General features: G+C 38.8%; 2 protein-coding genes across 2 annotated transcripts in view; both read right to left on the bottom strand.

Annotated features, from left to right (window-relative positions):
- Positions 1–302: 302 nt before the first annotated feature.
- The window catches only part of LOC145435218 (syntaxin-6-like), a 105,732-nt gene continuing 83,232 nt past the window's right edge, over positions 303–22,802 (bottom strand). Inside the window, exons 2-8 of the mRNA XM_080312555.1 lie at positions 12,325–12,385; positions 11,297–11,466; positions 8,556–8,713; positions 6,608–6,736; positions 4,820–4,893; positions 3,605–3,732; positions 303–966 (exon numbers count right to left, since the gene is read on the bottom strand). Coding sequence (XP_080168681.1) covers positions 890–966; positions 3,605–3,732; positions 4,820–4,893; positions 6,608–6,736; positions 8,556–8,713; positions 11,297–11,466; positions 12,325–12,359 — 771 coding nt within the window. The 5' untranslated portion in view covers positions 12,360–12,385 and the 3' untranslated portion in view covers positions 303–889. The remainder of the gene's footprint in view (positions 967–3,604; positions 3,733–4,819; positions 4,894–6,607; positions 6,737–8,555; positions 8,714–11,296; positions 11,467–12,324; positions 12,386–22,802) is intronic.
- Positions 16,763–20,838, bottom strand: LOC145436487 (zinc finger MYND domain-containing protein 19-like). Its single transcript, XM_080313850.1, has 5 exons — positions 20,682–20,838; positions 19,678–19,844; positions 18,630–18,770; positions 17,997–18,177; positions 16,763–17,052 (listed from the first exon to the last, which is right to left on the bottom strand). The coding sequence occupies exons 1-5, from the start codon at positions 20,730–20,732 to the stop codon at positions 16,906–16,908; spliced, it is 687 nt and encodes a 228-aa protein (XP_080169976.1). The 5' UTR covers positions 20,733–20,838; the 3' UTR covers positions 16,763–16,905.

Here is a 22,802-nt window from a genome sequence, read left to right as displayed (position 1 = left end):
GAAAATGAGTAGGCTATTTGTAGTTTCGGATTTTGAAGATCCAGTAGCTTGCAGGGGTAGTAGCCCCAGAACGTTGCAATGTTAGACTGGGTTACTTGGCAAATCGAACGATTTTTTAGCCAATTCTTGATAACAGACGGTGAACACTATGACTCGGACTCAGCCCTGTTCTTCCTGATTTTGACAAAGGTGGCGAATTGAAAACGACTCGAGTGGAAACAATAAAAGTAAAACCGACGTGTGACTCGAAACTTTGCGACTTGGTTACGACGCCGGTGATCAGTCGGTGAGATGTGGACAACTGCAGACATTATATTTTATTCGACACAGATATGAAGTAGAATGAAACATGATTGAGACGGAACAGCTTGCATCCGTAGCTTGGTTGAATCGTTCCCCTTGAACAATTCGACGCCTGATGTTGCGCTTGCAGCTAGGACTGAGAAAAATCGAGTGCCTGAGTGATTTCATTCTGAATCGAGTATTACGAGTCGAGTTTCACAGCATGAATAATGTTGAAAGTTCAAAAACATAGCTTGTATGGCACTCACAAAGAATATAATGTCAGTTCTTCATCACATTAAAGATAGTTATACAAAACTATTTCATTGCACTTCGTGACAATGCTGTGGGTTGATTACGACTTCACTAATGTCATTCTAGTAACGTGCGTAGATTTGTACAACATATTTCGTATGCATCAATGTGGAATATATGGTGTCGAAACCATAATATTCATTGGAAAATGAACTCCTTGTGGCAACGAGCGTATCATTTCAGACTCGGGCACCCGAACCATTTTTGCCCACAGCCCTATCTATGCGACTGTCGCGGTGTCACTCGGGGCTGTGTCCTTCGTCCTTTTGATGACGCAGTCCATTCCGGAGCGTCACAGCAGGAAAAACAGAATGAACACCAGAAACATGGAAGCCCCGAGAACGCCGATTGCGCACCATTGACGTCGATCTGGAAATACAAACCGTGGTGAACACTCTGCTTTTGTGCAAATTAGAGCTCGGCCGATTATCGGTTTCTGATCGGCCATGAGAGGTAATAATTTTCAGGAATTTTTGCGACGTCACAATACCACATCTACGGCTGCTACACTGCGAATATTCATCTATTTCTTATAGATTACAAGCAGAAGCTGAATTAAGCACACGTTTTCTAGTACTTCGCTAACTGAATTATTTCTAAAATGCGCAACTAGAACTAGAACTACTGAATTGGGAGACTATATTCTGAACTGAATTGCAAACGAGCACAGAAATATTGGAGATGGAATCGGCATTCGAAATGGACATGGTTTCGAGCGAAATTTTTAACTACCTTAAAGGGGGGCGTGTCTAAAAAAGTTTGAGAACCGCTGTACAAGATTGGTGGTCTGCACAAAAGGCTTTTGAAAATTACTTTTTTTATTTTGCATTTCGATGAGAGAAATAAGTTTTGGATTTATTTAATAAAATTAAAAAAATTTATTTCACATTTCACCCCATGAAATTGCTGGTTGTTTGAAAGCGACGCGCAAAAAATTTGGTTCAATTTCAACCAGCACAAGCAAACCCATAAGGAGTACAAAATTTTGGATGTGGTAAGAATACTCATTACGGTGGCAAATTCAAACAGGCCTACTACGATTTGAAATCATAAACTTTTGGAATTAAGTCAAATTTGTTATACATCGGTTTTCCGGACAACTGATCAATTTCATGGGGTAGCCAGTGAAATTTGAGATGGATTTATATATATATGTATATATCGTCGCTGGAAAACCAAACTGTCCTATTTCCACTTTTGGTGATTTTGATTTTTTTGGTTTCTATTACTATTTGGACATAGGTCTTTCTTTTTAGCCGGGTTTCATGCTTCTAGGTAGTGTGGATCAATGGTCAAGCGGACATATACACATGGATTTTCAAGGCAAATTGAAAACCAAACTGGGTTATGTCCAAATTATGGACATAAACCTCTTCGACCTTCCACTTGACTAAGGTTTTATGTACGCCTGTGAGGCATTGCATGTAAGTAAAGTTGCGGGAAGATCCTGCCATGTGTCATTCGAGTGTTCTATAGTATCTCTCAGGATGTAATTACCTTTTTAGTTAGGTTAATGCATGTGCTCGAATATGCTCTGCCAAAATTCAGAGATGAACAGTGTGAGATGTCAGAATTCAGAGAACTGGTAGATTAACAGTGAGAGATGAGATGATAATTCTAGTGTTGAAATTTAGATGTTACTCATATCTTGATTCCTGGATTTTGGATTCCTATCAAAATTTGTTGATTACAGGGATATATTATGGTAATTCCCAGTACTTGTGGTTGAAAAGTGGCAGAATGAATCGAATTAGAATAAATTCAAGGGTGTCAACGGAAGCCTGGCAATTAGATGAGAAAAACCAGTTGGACACTGACAGATGGTCTTATATGCATTTTGGAGATAATTGGAGGGATGCAAGAATACAAGGAAGAAGGAACAGTTATAAAAACTTTGGGATCTAAATGGCAAGTGTCAAGTTGTTTCCAGAAGGAATCGCAGATAGAACAGGAGGAGTTGCAGTTGAGCCATCTTGTTCTGGTGGTGCTGTAAACAGAGGCAGTGACTCTGACACTGAGGAGATTGAATTAAGTGACTCTGCAACAGGAAGCGGTTCAGATTATGATCCCGAAAAAGAAAAGAAGAAAATTGGCAGCAAGTGGAAAGATGTGTTTCTGGTAGATGAGCCTTGTTCGTCAAAACAGACAGATGGTCTTATTGAAGGAGAGGAGGTATATTTGTGTCATCATTCTATTATTCCAAAAGACTGCAAAATTATAACTTCACAATAACTGATATAAATTCAATGAAAACGACATGCTTCCTATGGAATGAAACTGAGGCCAAAAAAGATCCTGTGAGGTTGCTACCGCAGTTTTTCTGTACTTAAAGTCATTGAATGACACAGGCAAGAAATCTGTTCATTTATTCTGTGACCGGTGCGGGGGGCAAAATAATAACAGAATGGTTGTTGTAATGCTATGCCATGCTTCTACTGTTTTTGAATTTGAGGAGATAACTTTAAATTTCATGGTAATTGGACATTCACAAAGTGAATATGACAATGCACACTCTGTCATCGAAAATGCCACCAGAGGAGAGTGCATATTTACCACAAAACAATGGGAAATGGCAATAAAAATGGCATTTCAGAAGAATTCACCTGAAGTCAATACCTTAAATTACTGTGACGTGATTGAATTCAAGTCACCACTGGGTTTATATATATATATTTTTTAATAAATCCAAAATTTTTCCTTTTATAGCAATGCCACTATACAGGTTGGAATTGAGCCAAAATTGGTGTGCAGCTTAACAATTTTATCAATTAGCCAGTAAAATTTGAAAATATTAAGTTATTTATGAATAGCCCTATTATAAAAGTATGATTCTTGGCCTAGTTTTTGCTTATGTAACTTAAAACTATTCCATAGAAGTAGTCTATGATCATAAGCGAGTAGGCCAACCTACTTGAGATCTACGGAAAGTAGAAGTACTTCGTTTCCCCCCACCTCTGGCCAGAGTCGCCAAAATGTGTTAACTGCTATCCGATAGAAAGTGGCTTACCATTTGACATGTGTGTTACTTTGGCCATCTTTCTCAAAACAGAGTCCATTTTCGACTGCGTGTTCTCCATGTCGTTCCCCAGACCATCGAGCATCACGGTTTGTTCGTCTAGTTCGTCGCCGATGGATCTGGAAATGGTTACGCCAATTATATTCATTGACAAAATATCATGAAAATTCAGCCGTGGTCAGTAACCAGTACAGTCGAATCAGTACTCGGCCATATGAACAAAAACTTGAATGGCACGTTTGCATATAAAGAAAATATTTTCAGCTGACACTCGACAGGGGTAATCGTCAGCAATAAGTGTGCGTCAGCCGAAAATATTTGGGTTCATTCCAATATGAATATACTAATCAATGGTATATTGATGTTCTGTGCCACCAAGAAACTCTTTGAAAAAACTCCCGTCAATTCAGACAGAGGTTCGCCAACTTCCAGCAGCTTCCTAAATACTCAGAAGTGATGTAGTATGGGGTGTTAAGCTGTTTGGAGGAATCTTATACTGCAGCTTTTCTTCATCTTTATTGCAACTTTTTCGATTTTTCATGCAATTAACTTTTTACTGAAAATATTTGGCACTATTTATGTAGATAGATCGCTTGATTATTTCAATGTCGTTTAAATTTGAGGTCCTTTCTGGTTTGACATACATTAGGCTAGACCACCGTAAATTGTATTTTCACTGGGTCAATTTTTTCGGGCTATTGATTTTGTTGAAGTCGCCAGCATTGGGTTTTCCTACAGTGCCTTGGATACGCAACGATTCGTGCATCTTATACCCTAATCATTTCAAGTAACTTGACCATAAATGCAACCTTTTAGTGCAACTTATGAGAAAAATCAGTGCAACTTTCATCGGATTTGACTGCAACAAAAACTCGCCCTAGGTATAATACAATAAGCAGCGCTTCCTTCGATTTAACACAAGATGTGTGATTCTGGCGAAAAAATGACCATCCGTTCAGTAACACTCGACAACGAACTCATATAACAGCTTCTTGGAGGTAGAGAACTTCAACGTACTATTGAATAGTGTATTGACATTGGAAAGAACCCGAATATTTGATGTTGATTCGTCGATAAATTAGCTCTCAGTGGAAAGGAGCGTATCATCTTAGTATTTAAAAACACCCTTACTACTATACTCGATTCAGATTAGAGCACTAGAGTCATTGCTCCCAGATCCAGCCAAGTCATGACACAATTCCATACCTGGACATGGTCTTCAGTACTCCCACACTGTCAGCAACTAAATCAAGTTGGTCGTCTTGTTGTTCTATGATCATCTGGAAACAAACAGACTCCAGATCACAACTTTTTGACATGATTCAAATCCTTTTCTTATATATGAAAAATGACTTGACTTGAGTCAATTGTGTTTGTTTGTTTGTGGGCATGACTCAACCATGTCATATGACTCGAGGCTCGGACAGCAGAGACAAACACTTCGTTGTAACTTCGAAAAATAGTGAACTTACAAAACATCGGTATTTCGCATATCAGTATTTGATTTTGGAAAATAGGGTAAAGTGTTAAAAAGTGGGTTTCAGATGTCATGAACTCGATACTGAACAGTGAACAGTAAACAAAATGACTTGAACTCGGACTTGAGTCTCAAAACTATGACTCGGACCCGACCCTTTGCTTCCGGATTTGAACTCGGACACTTGGGGGTAGAAATTTATGATGCTGCTTCTATTCGATATGGACAGCTAGAAAATGTTCAGCTTTCCAAAATGAAATTAGAATTATAATGATGGCTTCACAGTTTTTTACAAACTAGATTTGAATTGGAATTACTGAATTCGCTAGAACTTGAAAATTGAAATAAGTTCAGCACATATCAAATTCGAGCTCATTCACGAGAATGGCAAATGTCTGTACCAGGGTTGTAACCAAGTCACAAGTCATCTCACTTATATAGTTTTGACTCGAGTCAAGTCGAGTCATTTACAATTCGCCATCGAGTCCAAGTCAGTGAGTCGAGTCCTAGTCATCACGTTCACTGTTCAGTTATGACTTCAATCCAGTTCAAGCCACTTTTTCAACTCTGCTCGAGTGATATAGAATGGCTCGCATTCATAATATTGTCATTTTCCTCAGTCCTAACAGTTTACGGCCCTATTTTCCAAGTATCAGGACTGGCAGACGAAATATCATTAATACGATGACTTTACTATTCTTCGAAGTTACAATGAAATGTCGGTCTTGGCCGCCCTGGTCTCGAGTCTTGGTCTAGATCAGTGGTTTCCAACCTTTTTCGACTCGTCGCCCCCTTGTCAAGCTCAACACCGATCATCGCCCCCCTAATTTTGTGAACCGAAAAATGGGCATACAAACTGTAATCACCGGCGGGTTGACTAAAAAAAAAGGTAGCTTTTCGGCTCGATGTCGAATTTTACACTTTTGCAACTGAATTTTCGTGGGTTGGCTAAAAAAAGAAAAAAGGTCATTTCTCCGATTTGACTCCAATATAGCCGTTTTTACACAGCCACCCTATCGCCCCCTTCGCTATTTTCGCCCCCTTTGTCCATTTTCGACCCCCTATCGACCCCATCGTCATTTTCGCCCCCCTAGACTGCCAAATCGCCCGCGTTGGGAACCACTGGTTTAGATTTTCCAGACTCGATTCATCACAACCCTGGTCATTTTCAGAAGGACCAGAAACGAGATTACAATTAAAATGAGAACCCAGATTAGATTGGAATTAGCAAATATTTGAATATTGATCCAAGTTCCGTTAGTATCAAATCATAGTTGATTCTTATCAACATCAGAATAACAAATGTCTGTACAGCAAGCTTGACTCGTTCAAGACCATTTAGTTCTCCTGGAGCATTTTCAGGAAAACAAGAAATGACATTAGAATTAAAATGAAAGCAAAGAATCATTTCACAAATTAGATTAACAGTATTTCACTCTAATTATTATAATCAGACAACTGGAAATATTTAGTTGTTCAAGTCTGACCCATATCATAAACAGAAAATGCAAACCCACCCTTTGCTGCTGATGTGTGTCCTGGATGAATCGATCATTCTCGTCACCCTCGATATCGGTATGGCTCATGTAACCCCCGTTCTGCTGACTGCCGTACCCTGCCCTGTGCACTCCGTTCGTTAATAAACTCTGAAAATTCAAAAAATAAGTTTAGAATAATCGTTGAAGCAACTATGTGGGGTAGGGTTGTTCGAAAATAACCCTTTTTTCACAGATTCCGGGGATTCACCGATTAAATTGTTAGGTTGCCTAAAAAACGTTGAACACGAAATTTATCTCGATTCAAACTGGTATATGTGAACGTGAAAGGTAATCCTAGAATTATTAATGTGAAACTCTAATAGCTTCGCTTCTACGGGTTTGAATTGCATCTAATTTGTTCTGCATCGTTTTTATATACTTTTGTTATCAGTAAAATTAAAAATTTTAATTTCTTTTTATAATAAATTCAAAATTTTAAAACTTCCGTGTGTTCACATCTGCCAGTTATAACCGAACCAAATGTGGTGTGCAGCCTTTTTAGGGCAACCTAACACTTTGATCAGTGAATCCCCGGAATGAAAAAAAAAATAATTCGAACAACACTAATGCGAGGGTAACACAGTTAAGGCGGGGAATTGTTGGTGTTATTTCTGCTTATACTAGAGTAGCAGACTATTTTGACCACCTCTGCGGCGGACTTCAAAATTCCCAGCTTTCCCAAATCAGATAAGAATTTGGACTGACTTCACAATAAATCGGAAATTCAATTCAAGTCCTAATTAGGAAGAAATGCGACCAAAATCAAGTTCACTTCGTAACAAATCAGTGTTCAATCTCATAGGCACGAGAACGGCAAATGCCGGTGCAATAAGCTTGGCTTGTTTGGCACGACACAGTTCTGTAATATTTAGATTACCATAATTTTCCAAACATAGTAGACAATGTCCATATGTATAATACGCATCCTTAAAATGGCGTGTAAATTCTGGAAAAAAGCATGCACCAATGTATAGTCCACACCCTACATTCGCGGTAGGCCTACATCATTAATGTTTTCGATGAACATTTTGTTTTGCGATGTCACTGTTGAACAATCATGACGTACCAATCGCTTACCATTATACACTTAACGGCATTGTCACTAAACGATAGTAGATAGCAGTCAGGGCAGGCCTGCGACATCTTGCGCACAAGACCTGTTACAGACGTGATTGCTCAGGCCAATGATTATGTCGTGCGCACCAAGCCTGTTGGAGATGCGACTATAGTGTTTAGGCCAGCGATTACATCTTGCGCAGAATGCGCACATGGCGTGTTGTATATGCGATTGTTCAAGCCTGTCGTTGATGCAATAAATTAGCGAGGATTGCCGTGCGGGTGCAGCTTAATTTAGTTCGCGTACAAATGGTAAACCAACTCAGCAGATCGCTTGCTGTTGTGCAGCGCAGACGCTAATTGGCAGCACATAAAACTGATAATACGAATTACCGGCACTAGGCATGATGGCTGAATGTGATGCGCGATTGGAAACACACATGAAAAAAGGTGAGATATCAAGTCATGTTTCGAGAGAGATTTTTTTCAAGGGTTGTACCCTTGCATAATAGGCACCCCCCCAATTTTAGGACAAAAAATCAGGGAAAGTTTTGCGCATGGAAAATTACGGTACCTTAGTAAATAGATTACGACTAAAATTAGAGCAAACACATTTCACAAATTAGATTAGAGATATAGCTACACAGTTCTTCTCCAAATGACATTATTTCGTCCTTTCGCACTATACAGTTCTCTGGTAGCATTTTCAGGTGAACTAGAGATTAGATTACAATTATAATGAGAGCACAGAAAGATGTCACAAATTAGATTAGAATTACATTTCCAGCTGTAATTAGTTCAATTAGACAACTAGAATTACCTACGTGCCCAAGTATGGTTTGGGATCTGGGAGGGTGAATAGTATTCTCACCTGTCTCGAGAGATCTTCCAGCTTAGCTTTTACTTCAGGGCTTGAAATATCGTCTTTAATTTGTTGAATGGTGGTTCTGGTCGACGTGATAAAGGATTTTCGTTCGTAGAGCTCTGGCTGCGTGATTTTGAATTTCCTAGGATTGGCTTCGACGATACGTAGAGTTTCCGTTAAGGTAGTTATAACTTTTGTCAATATCTATGGTTCTTAACTGGGTGCTAATAACAATTTAACATGCACCTCATAATGACTTGCAAGTACTTCATGCACAATTTATGCCATAATGAGTTGACGGTAATTTACAATCAGAGACTTCGTTCATGACCAGAGTAGGGTTAACAAGAAAATTTTTAGGTTTTCCAAATTAGATTAGAGTTAGAACACAGTTTTTCCAAAATTCGATTAGAATCCAAACTACTGAATTTGCGAATACTTGGTTATTGTAGCAAGTCGAATACACAAGCAAAAGAATTCCAAATGCCAAAAACCAGGGTTGTAACCAAGTCACAAGGCTCCGAGTCACAAGTCAATCTCACTTTTATAGTTTTGACTCGAGTCAAGTCGAGTCATTTTCAATTCACCACCGAGTCCGAATCATGGTATTTTGACTCGAGTCAGAGTCCAAGTCATTGTGTTGACTGCCCAGTTTCCTGTTAAAGGCTTGTTAAATCCACTTTTTATAACTCTGTTTGGTGATATCGGATGGTTCCCAATTATAATATACTAATTTTCGTCATATGTAGCATTTTCTGGACGTGTTTTCAAGTACCAGTACCAATGGACGAAATCCCAATAGTGTGATTACTGTACTATTCTTCGAAATGACAAGAAACGTCGGTCTTGGCCGTCTGAGTCTCGAGTCATATGACTTGGTTCGAGTCATGCGCAATGACTCGAGTGCAAGTCGAGTCAATACACAAATTGACTCGAGTCGAGTCATTTCCGTATTTTTAGAAAATGACTCGAGTCAAGTCGAGTCATCTGAAAAACGTGACTCGAGTCTGACTTGAGTCGAGTCATGACTCGAGTCATTACAACCCTGCTTCGCACTATACAGTTCTCCTGTGGCATTTTCAGGAAAACTACAAATTAGATTACAATTATAACGAGAGCATGGAAACATTTCACAAATGGTACTAGTCCTTGGAAATGCGATTAAAAACTGCCAAAAGTAAGGAAAATTAGTATATTATAAATGCAAACTATTCGACTTCATCAATCAGAGTTATAAAAAGTGGGTTCAACAAGACTTCAACTAGAAACTGAGCAGTCGACACGATAACTTGGACTCTGACTCGAGTCAAAATACCATGATTCGGACTCGGTGGTGAATTGAAAATGACTCGACTTGACTCGAGTCAAAAGTATAAAAGTGAGAATGACTTGTGACTCGGAGCCTTGTGACATGGTTGCAACCCTGCCAGAGTGTCACATCTTAGAAACATTTGGCACATTTCATTATCATAGTCTTCATTCAATAGCGCATAGCAAAGTACGGTTGGTTAAGGCGGGCCAAGGTGAAAAGGTTAAGAACCGCCGGCGTATTTGGTTGATGCAATAACCTTCTCACAGATCTGTGAGTCTGTTGTTCACAAATCGACCAAAAAGCGATGAAAGAATCACACTTCAAAAACTCTTTGGATCATAAGTGCTCTAGAGCCGCCCCCTTTAACTTGTTGAAGATATTTATAGAATTGGTTTCAGAACCAGACTGTTGACCAGAAGCCAAACTAAACTTCAATATACTTTGATTGATTGATTCGCACGTTTATGTATTTACTAAGGCTTGGCAAAATCGACCACAAACTATATAACTCCAGTTCTGCGTCACATTCAAGATGATTCTGTATTATTCGACAATACCTATTTCATTGCATTTTGTCAATGACAATGGCAGTGACAATGCTGTGTGTTGATCACGACTTCACAGTAACTTCATACTACAGGTTTCGTATGCCGCGATACAACCAATCAAGTTTTTAAGGCTTCCAGAGTGGAAAATACTATGGAAACTATACTTTTTGTTGATATGTCAACTCTTCGTGTCACAAAGCGTAAAATTTCAACGCTAGAAAAAAATCATCATCAAAGATATTCGGCTCCAATCATTAGAATTTAATACTTGACTCAGATTGGGGTAGCCTACTTGACTTATTGTGTCCAGCCCTGCTATTTACTAATAGCATTGTAAACAATACGAATGTACAATCGTTTTGGATTCAATTCAGCCAATTAAATTTATTGAAAAATTACACTCTTATATTCACTTCTTAATTCAACCATACCTCATTTTTAAGCTGTAATCAGTCTGCAGTTAATTTCATATTCCCAATATAATGTTCTATTGTTCCCTGATTGAGGCTAAGCTACGATTACTATAACCAAACCAAACCAATTAATTGATTTGATACTATAGGATGGCGTTCGGTAAATAAAAATTATATTTGAAATTACAAATTAGATTTGAATTACAGTACTAAATTCGCAAGAACTTGGAAATTGAATTCTGTACAAAGAGTTAACGGTTCTCCTGTAGATTATCAGGAAAACTAGAAAGTAGATAAGAATTAAATTACCGGCTCTAATTAGAAAACTAGGACTATATAATTATCTAGTAGTCTGCTCCAATATAAAATCATGACCAAGTTGGATGTTTTGATTCCACATAATCGGTTTCATAGATATGTTTGGAAACAACAAAACAATAAACAAACCAAAATCTCGATTGACTAAAAGGATATCGATTGTCTCGTCAAGATCTTCCAAATCCCACTCAATGCTTCTGACGTTATTCCGCAGGTCGTTTGTCAGCTTTTCAAATTGGTCACGTTTCGTCGCGTTCTTTGATTTCAACAGTACTTTCCATTGGTCTTGCATCACTCGGCAATTTTGAACCGATTTTTCTACTTCACTGCAACAGAGGTCAAATTTACAGCTCCATCAAAAACATTTGGGAGAGTCGATAATGACTTTTACAAACTGCTGTATTTTCAAACTAGAACTAGACGCGGTCACATTTCAAAATTCGGAACTAGAACTACCCACTTTTCAAAAGTAGTATCTAAGCTAGAACTACTCACTTTTTGAAATGTGCAGCTAGAACTAGAACTGCCCACTTTCAGAACTCATATCTAGAACTAGAACTGCTCACTTTTAAAAATGTGCAGCTAGAATTAGAACTACTCACTTTCTTAAACTCGCAGCTAGAACTAGATCTACTCACTTTTCAAAACTTGTAACAAGAACTAGAACTAATAATCTTTAAAAATCGGTGACTAACTAAAACACAGCAAACAAATAACTGATGATAGCAATTACTGAATTGCAAATAAGCTAAGACATATTGCAAATAGAATCGGGATTTCAAAAGGATGGGTCTCTAGTTTGAACTCGGAGGGGTTTCGACCCAAACCGCACCCCTGGCTACACACACCACTGTTAGTAGCGGTAATGCTAGCAATGGCTGCACCCTGCACGAAAATCATTCTACAGAACACCTGTATCACGATTGACACCAAATGACGACACATATTTTCTAATTGTTCGCAAATAAATTATTTCAAGAACGCGCTTGAACTAAAACCACAGAACTACTCAATATTCAGAATCTGGAACTACGACTAGATCTAGATCTACTCAAAAATCAGTTGTTAGTTAAATGTCAAATAACTTAGGATATTGGTAGTTTGTACAGGCCTGGATAAGATAGCAACTAATTAGGAAATAAGCAGTCACCTATTCAAAAAATCACGTGCGATCGACTACTCACCTTTTGACAACAAAAAATGGGTCTTCCACAGACATTTTGTAGCGTACGTTATAGACTAGCTGCCAAAAAACATAATATCAAGCAACTTTCCTTATCAGAATAGATACCAGAAATAATGAATTGCGATATTGAGCATCACTGATGATGTAAAATAGGCATTGGAGAAAACGGCGTTTCAACCAATCAGCTGTATATATCACTAGTAAGTATGTTAATACTCAGGGATTTCTAAAATCCCTGGTTAATACTCCTTCCAAGCAGTTGCTGCTCCACCTATCCTACGGAGCGAAACATCGCAATCTTGTGGTGTTTTGAAAGGATAATACTGCTAACAATAAACTCAACTCACACAGAACGCAAAAAAATTATCACGAAAATACCGCTGAAAACGAACAACAAACACCGCAACCTTTCTACGAAATCAGACTGACGTCTGTAGCCTGAGACCGAGAATCAAATAAACAAAGAAAACAAAGTTTTTCTATTCGATTCTCTCGTTTTAGATCAAACAAATTTTACGCACTACAAATAGAAGTGCGTCGTACCGTGATAATTACCAAGTTACGCAGTAAATATGGTTAAATTTAACTGTGGTCGTGCCAGGGTCATTTTACAGCGCTGTTAACCAGTGATTGACCAGTGTGGACAGCGAAAATTCAACCGTTGCGTGAGCCATGGATACAGGCAGGTCCGCGTAACCGCCGCGCCCCCGGGGCGAGCTCGGAGGGGGCCCAGAATATTTCCGTAAATCAACATAAATTATTAATAAGGGTTTATTGGGAGATTTGACCATCACGCATGGAGTGACTATATACGAATACATACTAACTCTTCATAAATTTAAAACTGTCGCTGTCGAGTAAAGGCACGTCGTAGAAGGGGGTTTGGGGGAAGTTCGGTTGAACACTCTATGGGGGGACCCAAGACCAACGTTTTGGGGGGCTGACGATGTGCTGTTTCAGTCATGGATACAATCGATGATCAATTAATTGTATATAATTTGTAGGGACGTTAATGTGGATCGATTTTACAGCCGAATTCGTAAATAACATCCGAATATCTGTTGAATGTAGGGTTTGGTCATACCAGTTGATTCTGCCCAGAGTTTTTGCCATGTTGTTATTTTCATACGTAGTCGTGTGGTATTTTGAAATAATGAAAATGAATAATATATAGTTACTGGTTGCCAGTAAACTCGCCCCAAAGTAAATTCGGCCCGTCGAATTCGGCCCTCGGTCACTTCGGCCGTCGCTGAATTCGGCCGTCGGTAAATTCGGCCCTCGGTAAATTCGGCCAAGGCCAGAGTAACAACAACAGTTACAATACCATTATCTAACCCTAACCCTAATCCCAACCTAACCCTAACCCTAATCCTAACCTAACCCAAATCCTAACCTAACCCTAATCCTAACCTAACCTAACCCTAATCCTAACCCTAAACTAACCCTAATCCTAACCCTAACGCTAATCCTAACCCTAAACATAACCCCTAACCTCCAAATCACTTGATAATATTATAATTATGTAATATAATACACATTATTAGTTATTAGTAGGTTTAAGGTATAGGATTAGCGTTAGGGTTAGGATTAGGGTTAGGTTAGGGTTGGATTAGGGTTAGGTTAGGTTAGCGTTAGGATTAGGGTTAGGTTAGGATTAGGTTTAGGATTAGGGTTATGATAGGATTAGGGTTAGGGTTAGGGTTAGGTTAGGTTTAGGATTAGGGTTAGGTTAGAATTAGGATTAGTGTTCGGGTTCAGGTTAGATAATATTATAATTATGTAATATAATACACATTATTAGTTCGTAATACAATTTCACACAATGTTCTCCGAGGGCCGAGTATACCGATTGAATTCGGCTGTCGGTAAATTCGGCCCCGTAAACATCGGCATATATATATACATATATATATTTATAGGCATACCCTGTTCTCCAAATCACTTGATAATAATATAATTATGAAATTAATTCACATTAATAGTTGGTAATACATTTTTATAAAAAATTCTCCGAGGGCAGAATTGACCGAGTAACCAGTGAATTGACCGGTGAATTCGGCCGTCGGTAAATTCGGTCCCCGTGAATATCCGCGCTATCTCCCGTGATTACGCGATCTACGCATACCCTGACATCCAAGTCACTTAATAATAGTATAATTATGTAATTAATTCATGTTAACGGTTGGTAATACATTTTAATACAATATTCTCGGTGGGCCGAATTTACTGATGTAATGGCGGAATTTGCCTGGGCCGAATTTACTTTGGGGCGAGTTTACTGGCAACCGTAGTTACTAATACGCCGGTGTGAATTTTTATTCGGTTGGATGAATCAATAACAAACAAATTTCTCTCTCTCTCTCTCTCTGTTTCATAGACCATTCATGTCGGCACAGGCGTTATGCCCCTACTTCGGATAGCTTGGCTATTATTTTTAATGTGTAACAGATAATGTCAAAGTTGTCGTGGCATCGCAAAACTCTTTCCTCTAGTAGCCCAGAGCTCTAGACTAGGGGCGGGCGGGTCAAATGCAGCACACAGAGAAAAATTCTGCGGCCCGTGAAATGGGTTTCTAGTTTAGCTCGGTCTGGTTTTGTCTAGCTCAGGGGTCACCAACCCGGTGCCCGCTGGCACCAGGTAGCCCGCGAGGACTAGATGAGTAGCCCGCGAGCCCATTCTGTCTGTGGAATAGCAGCATTTACCAATATTCGTCAGATTATTACCAGTGAGCTTTTAAATATATAGATTGATTGATTCAGCTATTCTTGTTTAAAACACACTAACATGTAGTTTACATATATAGACACTTGAAAATATCTTCAATTACAATTAGTAATATATAGATGTTTGTGATAGAATCACCAGGAATTCAAGATACGGCGCATTGCCTATAAAGGCGACATGACGGAATGCCGTCCACGGTCTTCTTGAAATGGTTGGGGGTTCCGTTACGATAGCTCGACGACCAGGACAATGCCAAATTAGTAAAAAATATTACTATTCGGAGTCAGATAGCCGTGAGGTACTAGCAGATTTTCAATATCTGTATACCCATTACGTATTGCATCTTTTGGCACAGATTGTTTCTGTTACACTCAACGCAGTTTAATATACCATGTTTCTAACTTTCTGTAGTCGTTGCTGGTGTCCGGTATAATGAAATCTTGTCATTTCTGGATGCTGAACAGTTGGAGATTGAAATTGTAACACTGCAAAATGACCTCCACCTCAGTCTGCAGCAAACGCGTTTGGTGCATTGTTGATACGGAAAAGTACAGTGGTGTATTCGCAGCAGCTATGAGGTTGCAAGCGTATATGGTTCAACTTATCGTTGTGAATCAGCCTTTTCGGACATGAACTTCATCAAAAAACAAACACAAAACACGCTTAATTAATGCACATCTGGACAGTCTTGGGAGCATTACGTAATAATTCAGAATCAATTTGTAGAATGTTTTCATGCTCCGATTAATGGTTTTCCTGAAAATTCCACTCAGCTGAACATCTGCCATTTTCGTGCTTATGAAAAAGAACTACTTGATTTTGTTGCATCCCTCCCTAGTTATGAATTCAACTCAATTTCTATATTTCTTTGAAAAATCAGTAATTGTAATCACGTGAATCCTACTAATAAACCGACTGAAAACCTTATATCAAACTGCTCCATAACATTCAAACACCTGCCTGATTGTTATAGCAACACCAGCGTTAGGGCGAATTTTATTCCAAGCGTTTCACAGCAAGCAACACAACCCACACAAACGTTTTAAATAGATTTCCACAAAAGAACGAAGTAGATCGGTTACAAAATGAAAAACTCTGAACAATTCAAAAAAGCAAATAATGTAAATCGCGACCACTCGATTTTGACCGTCTTAAAATTCGAGTCTTCAGTACTTTGGACAGTAAAAAGTGAAATTGCAAAGAACGATATCAAGTCGAACCTGATTTAATAAAACGAAGAGCTTTTTCAAAGACTCTATTTCAACCGTGTTACAATAATTAAAGTTTCCAGAATTTTGAACGAATAATAAAAAAAGGGAAATTGCTGGTAACGATATCAGACGAACCTGATTTTAGGAAATTAAGAGTATACTCAAACACGATAAATCGGACAAAAAACTGTCTGCCGGGAGAACAAAATCTTGTTTCCGTGTCTCGGCTTCAAGCGTCGCAGTAAGGTTCAGTAGAGCCGGGCAGAATAGACCACCAAAGTGATTCTGACTAGAGCACTAGGAATGTGTCATTTGCAGTAACGTGTTTAGCCGTTTACTACATGTATCGTTTGCTACGATACGACCAATAGAAATCACAGCCATTATAGTATCGAAACTATAATTGACGTAGATAAATTAACCCTCAGTGGTTGGAGAGTATTGTTTCAGTTCTTGAAATTTGACTCGTTAGAATTAATACTCAATTCAGATGTACGTAATCGAGTCATCGTGCCCAGCCCTAAAGTCCAGCAGCACCGTATGGTATTCAGGATTGTCGCGGCATATCATCCACAGTATCGAGGGAGGTAACACAAAGTCCCCGACGTTCCGTTATTGCATCGAATCGGAGTCGAAAAAACAAATCAACGTTCGGGCGAAACGCTCCTGTTGCGTCGCTTGCGTTTCCGCGGGCGGCAGTGCTTTTTGTGGACAGTCCAGTCCGTGCGTTGGCACGTGGGGCCGCAGTAACGGACTTGGTGACAGTGACCGCACACGCTGAACTCTCGGGCCTGAAAACCAAAGGGTCAGGTCACGACTACTCGCAACAAAATTTTTCAGCCAATACCAACAACTAGCAGAGCCTCACCAATATTATTGAGTCAATATCACTCAGAAAGAAATATTGGAATTGGCCAGGGTTGTAACCAAGTCACAAGTCAATCTCATTTTTATAGTTTTGACTCGAGTGTCGAGTCATTTTCAATTCACCACCGAGTCAAGTCCAAGTCCGCAGCCAGAGCGTAGACTCCAAGTCATTGTGTTGACTACTCAGTTTCCAGTTGCAGTATTGTTGAGTCAACTTTTTATAGCTGTTTGGTGATATCGAATGATTCGCATTTATTATATGCCAATTTTCCTCACTTTTAGCAGTTTCTGGTCGCATTTTCAAGTACCAGTATCGATAGACTAAATGCCAATAGTGTGGTCTGTGGTGACTTTACTATTCTTCGAAATTACAATGAAATGTCGGTCTTGGCCGTCTGAGTCTCAAGTCATGCGCAATGACTCGAGTCAATACACAAATTGACTCGAGTCGAGTCATTACAACCCTGGAATTGGCCATTACAAGTAAAAAAAACAGCATTTTTCATGACATCAAATCAAAAATCTGGCTATAATTACTAACATCTTCACCGATATATTCAGCAGAGACTCCATAAATATGGTATCTTGCATTTTCAAAGCATCAGATAATACATTTGTTGGCTTTAGAACCATTGCTATGCACGGACATGACTTTTTATTTACTTGGAAATCAGTACTTCTACTTGTACTATAATGCAAATGCATATTACATTTAATTCTACTCAAATACCAATGACAAATATAATTCTCAGACTTTCTAATTACCTTGTGACGTCACAAAAATTGCCGATATTTTTTTACCTCTAATAGCCAATACCGATATTTCTATGCTCTAGTCACAAAATTACTACTGGTAAAATAAAATTACCTCTTTCTCAATATTTGAACACGGCCGGTAATGACATTCAAAGAAACACAGATTCCGGTCGTAATCGGTCCCTCCCCCCTCGTTTCTGCGATAACACGGTAACGAATTCAATTCGAAAAAACTCTCGTCCACCGGCTCCTCGGGTATCCGTTGGATGACTTGATAGTACACAGAATTCGGGCTGTTCAGAGTAAATTTGCAAAAATTAATAAATGGAAAATATGAAAGATGGATATTACATTCATGTTGAAATGAACCCGAATAGTTTCGACTGACACTCGTCAGGGGTAATCGTCAGCAACTAGTAGAGAATTGGAAAGAACATCGTATATCAACAAACGTATCACAAAATATGAATATTGATACGATTGTTGATATACAATGTTCTTTCCAATTCTCTACTAGTTGCTGACGATTACCCCTGACGAGTGTCAGCCGAAAATTTTCGGGTTCATTTCAATATCAATATACTATTCAATTGCAGCTCTGTACCTCTAAAAAGCTCTTAAATTATCTACTTAACGGAGAACAAATAATTGGGTTTATATCAATATATGATTCAAGTGTATATTGTAGTTGCGTACCTCGAAGGTCTTCAAATATGAAAAATGCGGAAAAAAGATAAGAACTCACTTTGGGAGTAACGAAGGAAATTCGCGGGGTTTTTCAAACTCTGTCCGGCAAAGTTGCAGGTTTTCGATTCGGTTGTCAACGGTGATGCCGTTCCGATGAACGATCTCGTGCCCCGGATGTAGTTGTCCGTGATTTAACTCCCTGTGCAAAACAAGACTTCATTTATTGACTCTTCAAAAAATTTATGGAGAAAATTTCGTGAAGTCATAACACAATCAAAACTTCAGGGGTTCATTTCAATGTGAATGTACTATTCAATTGTGTATTGAAGCTGTTCAAATAATCAAAACTACAATTTGTGAATGCTGCACTGAGAATATTGATCTATTATAGTTTACAAGTGTCCAGATCCAGTCTTTCTAGTTGATTTCATTTACAAGCATAGCAATAGCTTTAAAGCTCTTCAAATATACGATTTGGAGTTTTGGAAATGTGCCGTAAGCTAGATGCCATATATTTCTGAATATCATGTGAATATATCAGGGCTCTCGGTGATAGTCATGTGATATCTATGTGGCTCTATACTAAAGTACATGCATAAACACAGGATTTTAGCATGCCCAACAAACAACACACAGTGTTAACTGAGCTGTAATTAGATCTGATTCATTAATTAGCACTGAGCTAATGTCTTACAGAATTGACAGACAATATAGGGCTGCTGGGAAGTTCAACTATATGCCTTTTACTAAACCACAAAGAATACAATGTAGGTTCTATACATCGCATTGAAGATAACTTGGTGTTTTTTCGACAATAACTATATCATTGCACTTTGTGACAATGCCATGGGTTGTTCACGACTTCATAGTTATGTCATTATACCACTTGCATAGCTTTATATGCTGCAATACGGCCAATCAAAGAACTTTTCAAGGCTACCACAGTGGGAAATAGTATCAGAACTATAATTCTCTATCATAAATTGGCAAGGAGTATATTATCAGCTAGAACTAATCATCTCTCACTGGTCGAAACGAATTCTTGTGCTCAGGCCTAGCGACAATACTCCATGTTTGCAGTGAACTATACAATAACAATAACTCACCAGATAATTTCATGAACTTTTCTGGCGTTACGACGACCTTCAATGGATTCGTATGCGTATGCAAAAATTCTAGTCCCGTTTCCATCACGGTCCATAATCATACGCGGCTCGAGTACATATTGCAACAAAACGTTGACACTCTCTTCATCCAAAACTGTGAATTTCGTCTGAAAACAAATTTTTAGATGTATAAATACATCTTCACCGGCATTTGTTTGCTGTTAAAGTGTCAGTTCAAGTCTATACATCAAAAACAAACTATATCATTCTATTAATACAAGAATTTAATCAAAACAATCTCGGTCTATATACATCACATATAGCTAGGAAAATTGCAATTAGAAAATTTACAGCTTTTCCAAATAAATAGGACTAGAATTAGGATCACAGCTACTAAAGCTACAGTTTTTTGTTCAAGTGCAATGAGAATTATAGTGTTACCGAATTTGCAAAAACATGGAAATTTAACTAAATTCTTAATTAGGAAGAAATGAAACAAAAATTGCGACAATTTCATAGCAAATCAGAGATCGTTCTTATGAGCACGAAAAGGGCAGTTGTTTGTAAAGCAAGCTTGGCTTGTTTCGCATCGGTTAAAATTCTCGTTCTCATGAGGCACCTGATTGGGAATCTCTGGCCTTTTTGCCTGATATATCAGGTGAGCAACGATGATTTTCCAACTTGAAGTGATTAATAATAAAATAATTAAAAAATAAAACATAGTGTGAGCACATGACACCGATTCCATATTGTGGCATTTTCAGGAAAACCAGTAATTAGATTAGAATTAAAATGACAGCATAGAAACATTTCACACATTAGTTTAGAATTAGACCAGAGAAACATTTCGCAGATTAGGTTACCGGCACTTCGCTCAAATTAGTCTATCTATAACTAAATAGAATTATATGCGAGCGCCGACTCAAGTTAAAAACCATCAGACACCCGCATTTAATTATTTTTACGATCCTGACATTATACTCGTTATTTATATCGAAACTCACCTTCCCAGCCGCTCTTCCCAGGCGAACGACGCCTAATTTTCTACCAGCCATTATGGAAAAAGCTGCCTACTTCGGCGAGACTTTAGTACGGCGCCGAGCACGAGGCAGATGTACCACGCATAAACCACTCGACTGTGAAATGACGTTTACGCAACGTCGACAGACTAGCAGCACTTTGCGGATCTGATACAAAGTCGTGGCAAAACGAATTTGATTACAAAACGTTTTGAAAATTCATAAGGAACATTAGCTAGTGAAAGAGCGGATATACTGACACCGTTGAACATAAGCCCATTCGCTTTGCGTGTAAGGGCTTTTCACCGGTGGAAAAGCACAGGGTATTGTTACATTCAACAGGATGATAATATCGTTCAGATCGCATTAAAAGAGAGAATCTTCATTTGTGAACCGTGCCAATCAATAACATTTGTCCTCTTTTAGGACGATTTGTCATCTTTTCTCGAGAAAAATGAATTTTACTCCAAGCACGCCTAAGTGTTTTTTTTCGCATTTCGAGTTAGCTGCTTATACTTTTTTTTATACTTATACGCAAATTTCAATGACTTCTTCACCTCTGTATCAAAAGTACACAAGTACAACACACGCGCGTCGTCGGCGTCTAAGTATCATATGGTCGACGCGAAATATCATCGTTCTATCAAATATGCCGGATCCGAAGTGTGGATCAGTATATCGCCGGCTATCCGACAGTGGTAGAGCATATCCAGTGTCCACATATTCAAGTCGAAATACAAGCACTTTCTTCTGAATGAATACTAGTCAACCCTCAACATTGACCGGACCACGACCTGACCTGACATATCGATCTCGCCTTTGGTCACATGCCACCTGATCATTTTATATTATCTTCTTTTTACTTTCATTCATTGTTCCAGCAGTTCCAGTGTGCATCATGTGCATGCCTCCGATTTACATCGAGTAGGCCCGGGTGGGTGACTGGGTGTCTGCATGATCTCAAAGACAACTCCAAGTCGTTTCTTCACCTTCCTCTCTCTCATTGTATCGCAGTCTCGTGATGTTTTGATATAATGAAATATTATGAATAAACTTGAACTTGGACTTTCAACAACACTTTTTGACGATATATTTTCAAAAAATAATTTTTGAAAAGGCGGATATTCATGTAAATGTCCGCGATAGATGGAACTTGGATCTATATTAGCGCGTTGAGCCAGCAAAAGATCTGCTATTCTCGGTTGAAGATTTGAGGGCCAGAGATCATTTTGCAATTTTTGATCCATCGGTACCACATCTCCCAGGCTACTTGTGCGCTTTTGATTCCGAGGTAAGGAAGTCATTGAAATATTCGGGGCAATGACCGCAGCGGAACTGATACATAAACTTGGCGATTTCTAGTTTCCGCATATCTTCTATGTTCAGGACACCGAATCTCTACATCGAATCAAGTTCTGGTAATAGCAAATCATAATTCATTATTAGGAGCGTGAGAATGGCAAATGTCTGTACAGCAAGCTAATTATTGGCTCGTTTCACACGATACAGTTCTCCTGTAGCATTTACATGGAAACCAGAAATTAGATTAGAATTAAAATCAAGGCATAGAAACATTTCACAAATTGGAATCTAATTATTTTACACGCATTTCTCTCTCATTAGACTGCTAGTCTATTAGTATTAGCGACACCCACCTGGACTCGGCTTGGGGGACGAGGACGCGCGTCATTCAATCAATCAGTTTTATTGATATTTTCATCATTTCAAAACATCACAAGACTGCGATACAATGAAAAAGATAGGAAGGTGTCGAAACGACTTGGAGTAGCCTTTAAGATCAGACGCCCAGCTTAGCCTAGGCGAAGTAAAGAAGAGGCATGCACAGTGCACACTGAATGAAAAGTAATGCAGAGAATATAAGACGCAAGCGACAGAATGAAGTGGCATGTGGCGGAGGGCGAGGTCGATGTTAGGTCGTGGTCCGGTAATCCTGAAGGCTGGCTGATATTCTTGTGTGTCGCGTGTGTGTGTTGTATACTTTTGATTCCGAGATAAATAGGCTAAGTAATTGATATATTCGGGGCAGTGACTTCAACGAAACTGATGTAGGCCTACATAAGCTTGACAATTTCTAGTTTCCGCATC

This window comes from Botryllus schlosseri, chromosome 3 (genome assembly GCF_051294905.1).
Source record: "Botryllus schlosseri isolate E-star chromosome 3, Bs_hap1, whole genome shotgun sequence".
Classification (NCBI taxonomy): domain Eukaryota; kingdom Metazoa; phylum Chordata; class Ascidiacea; order Stolidobranchia; family Styelidae; genus Botryllus; species Botryllus schlosseri.
This window is presented reverse-complemented; position numbering and strand designations above follow the sequence as displayed.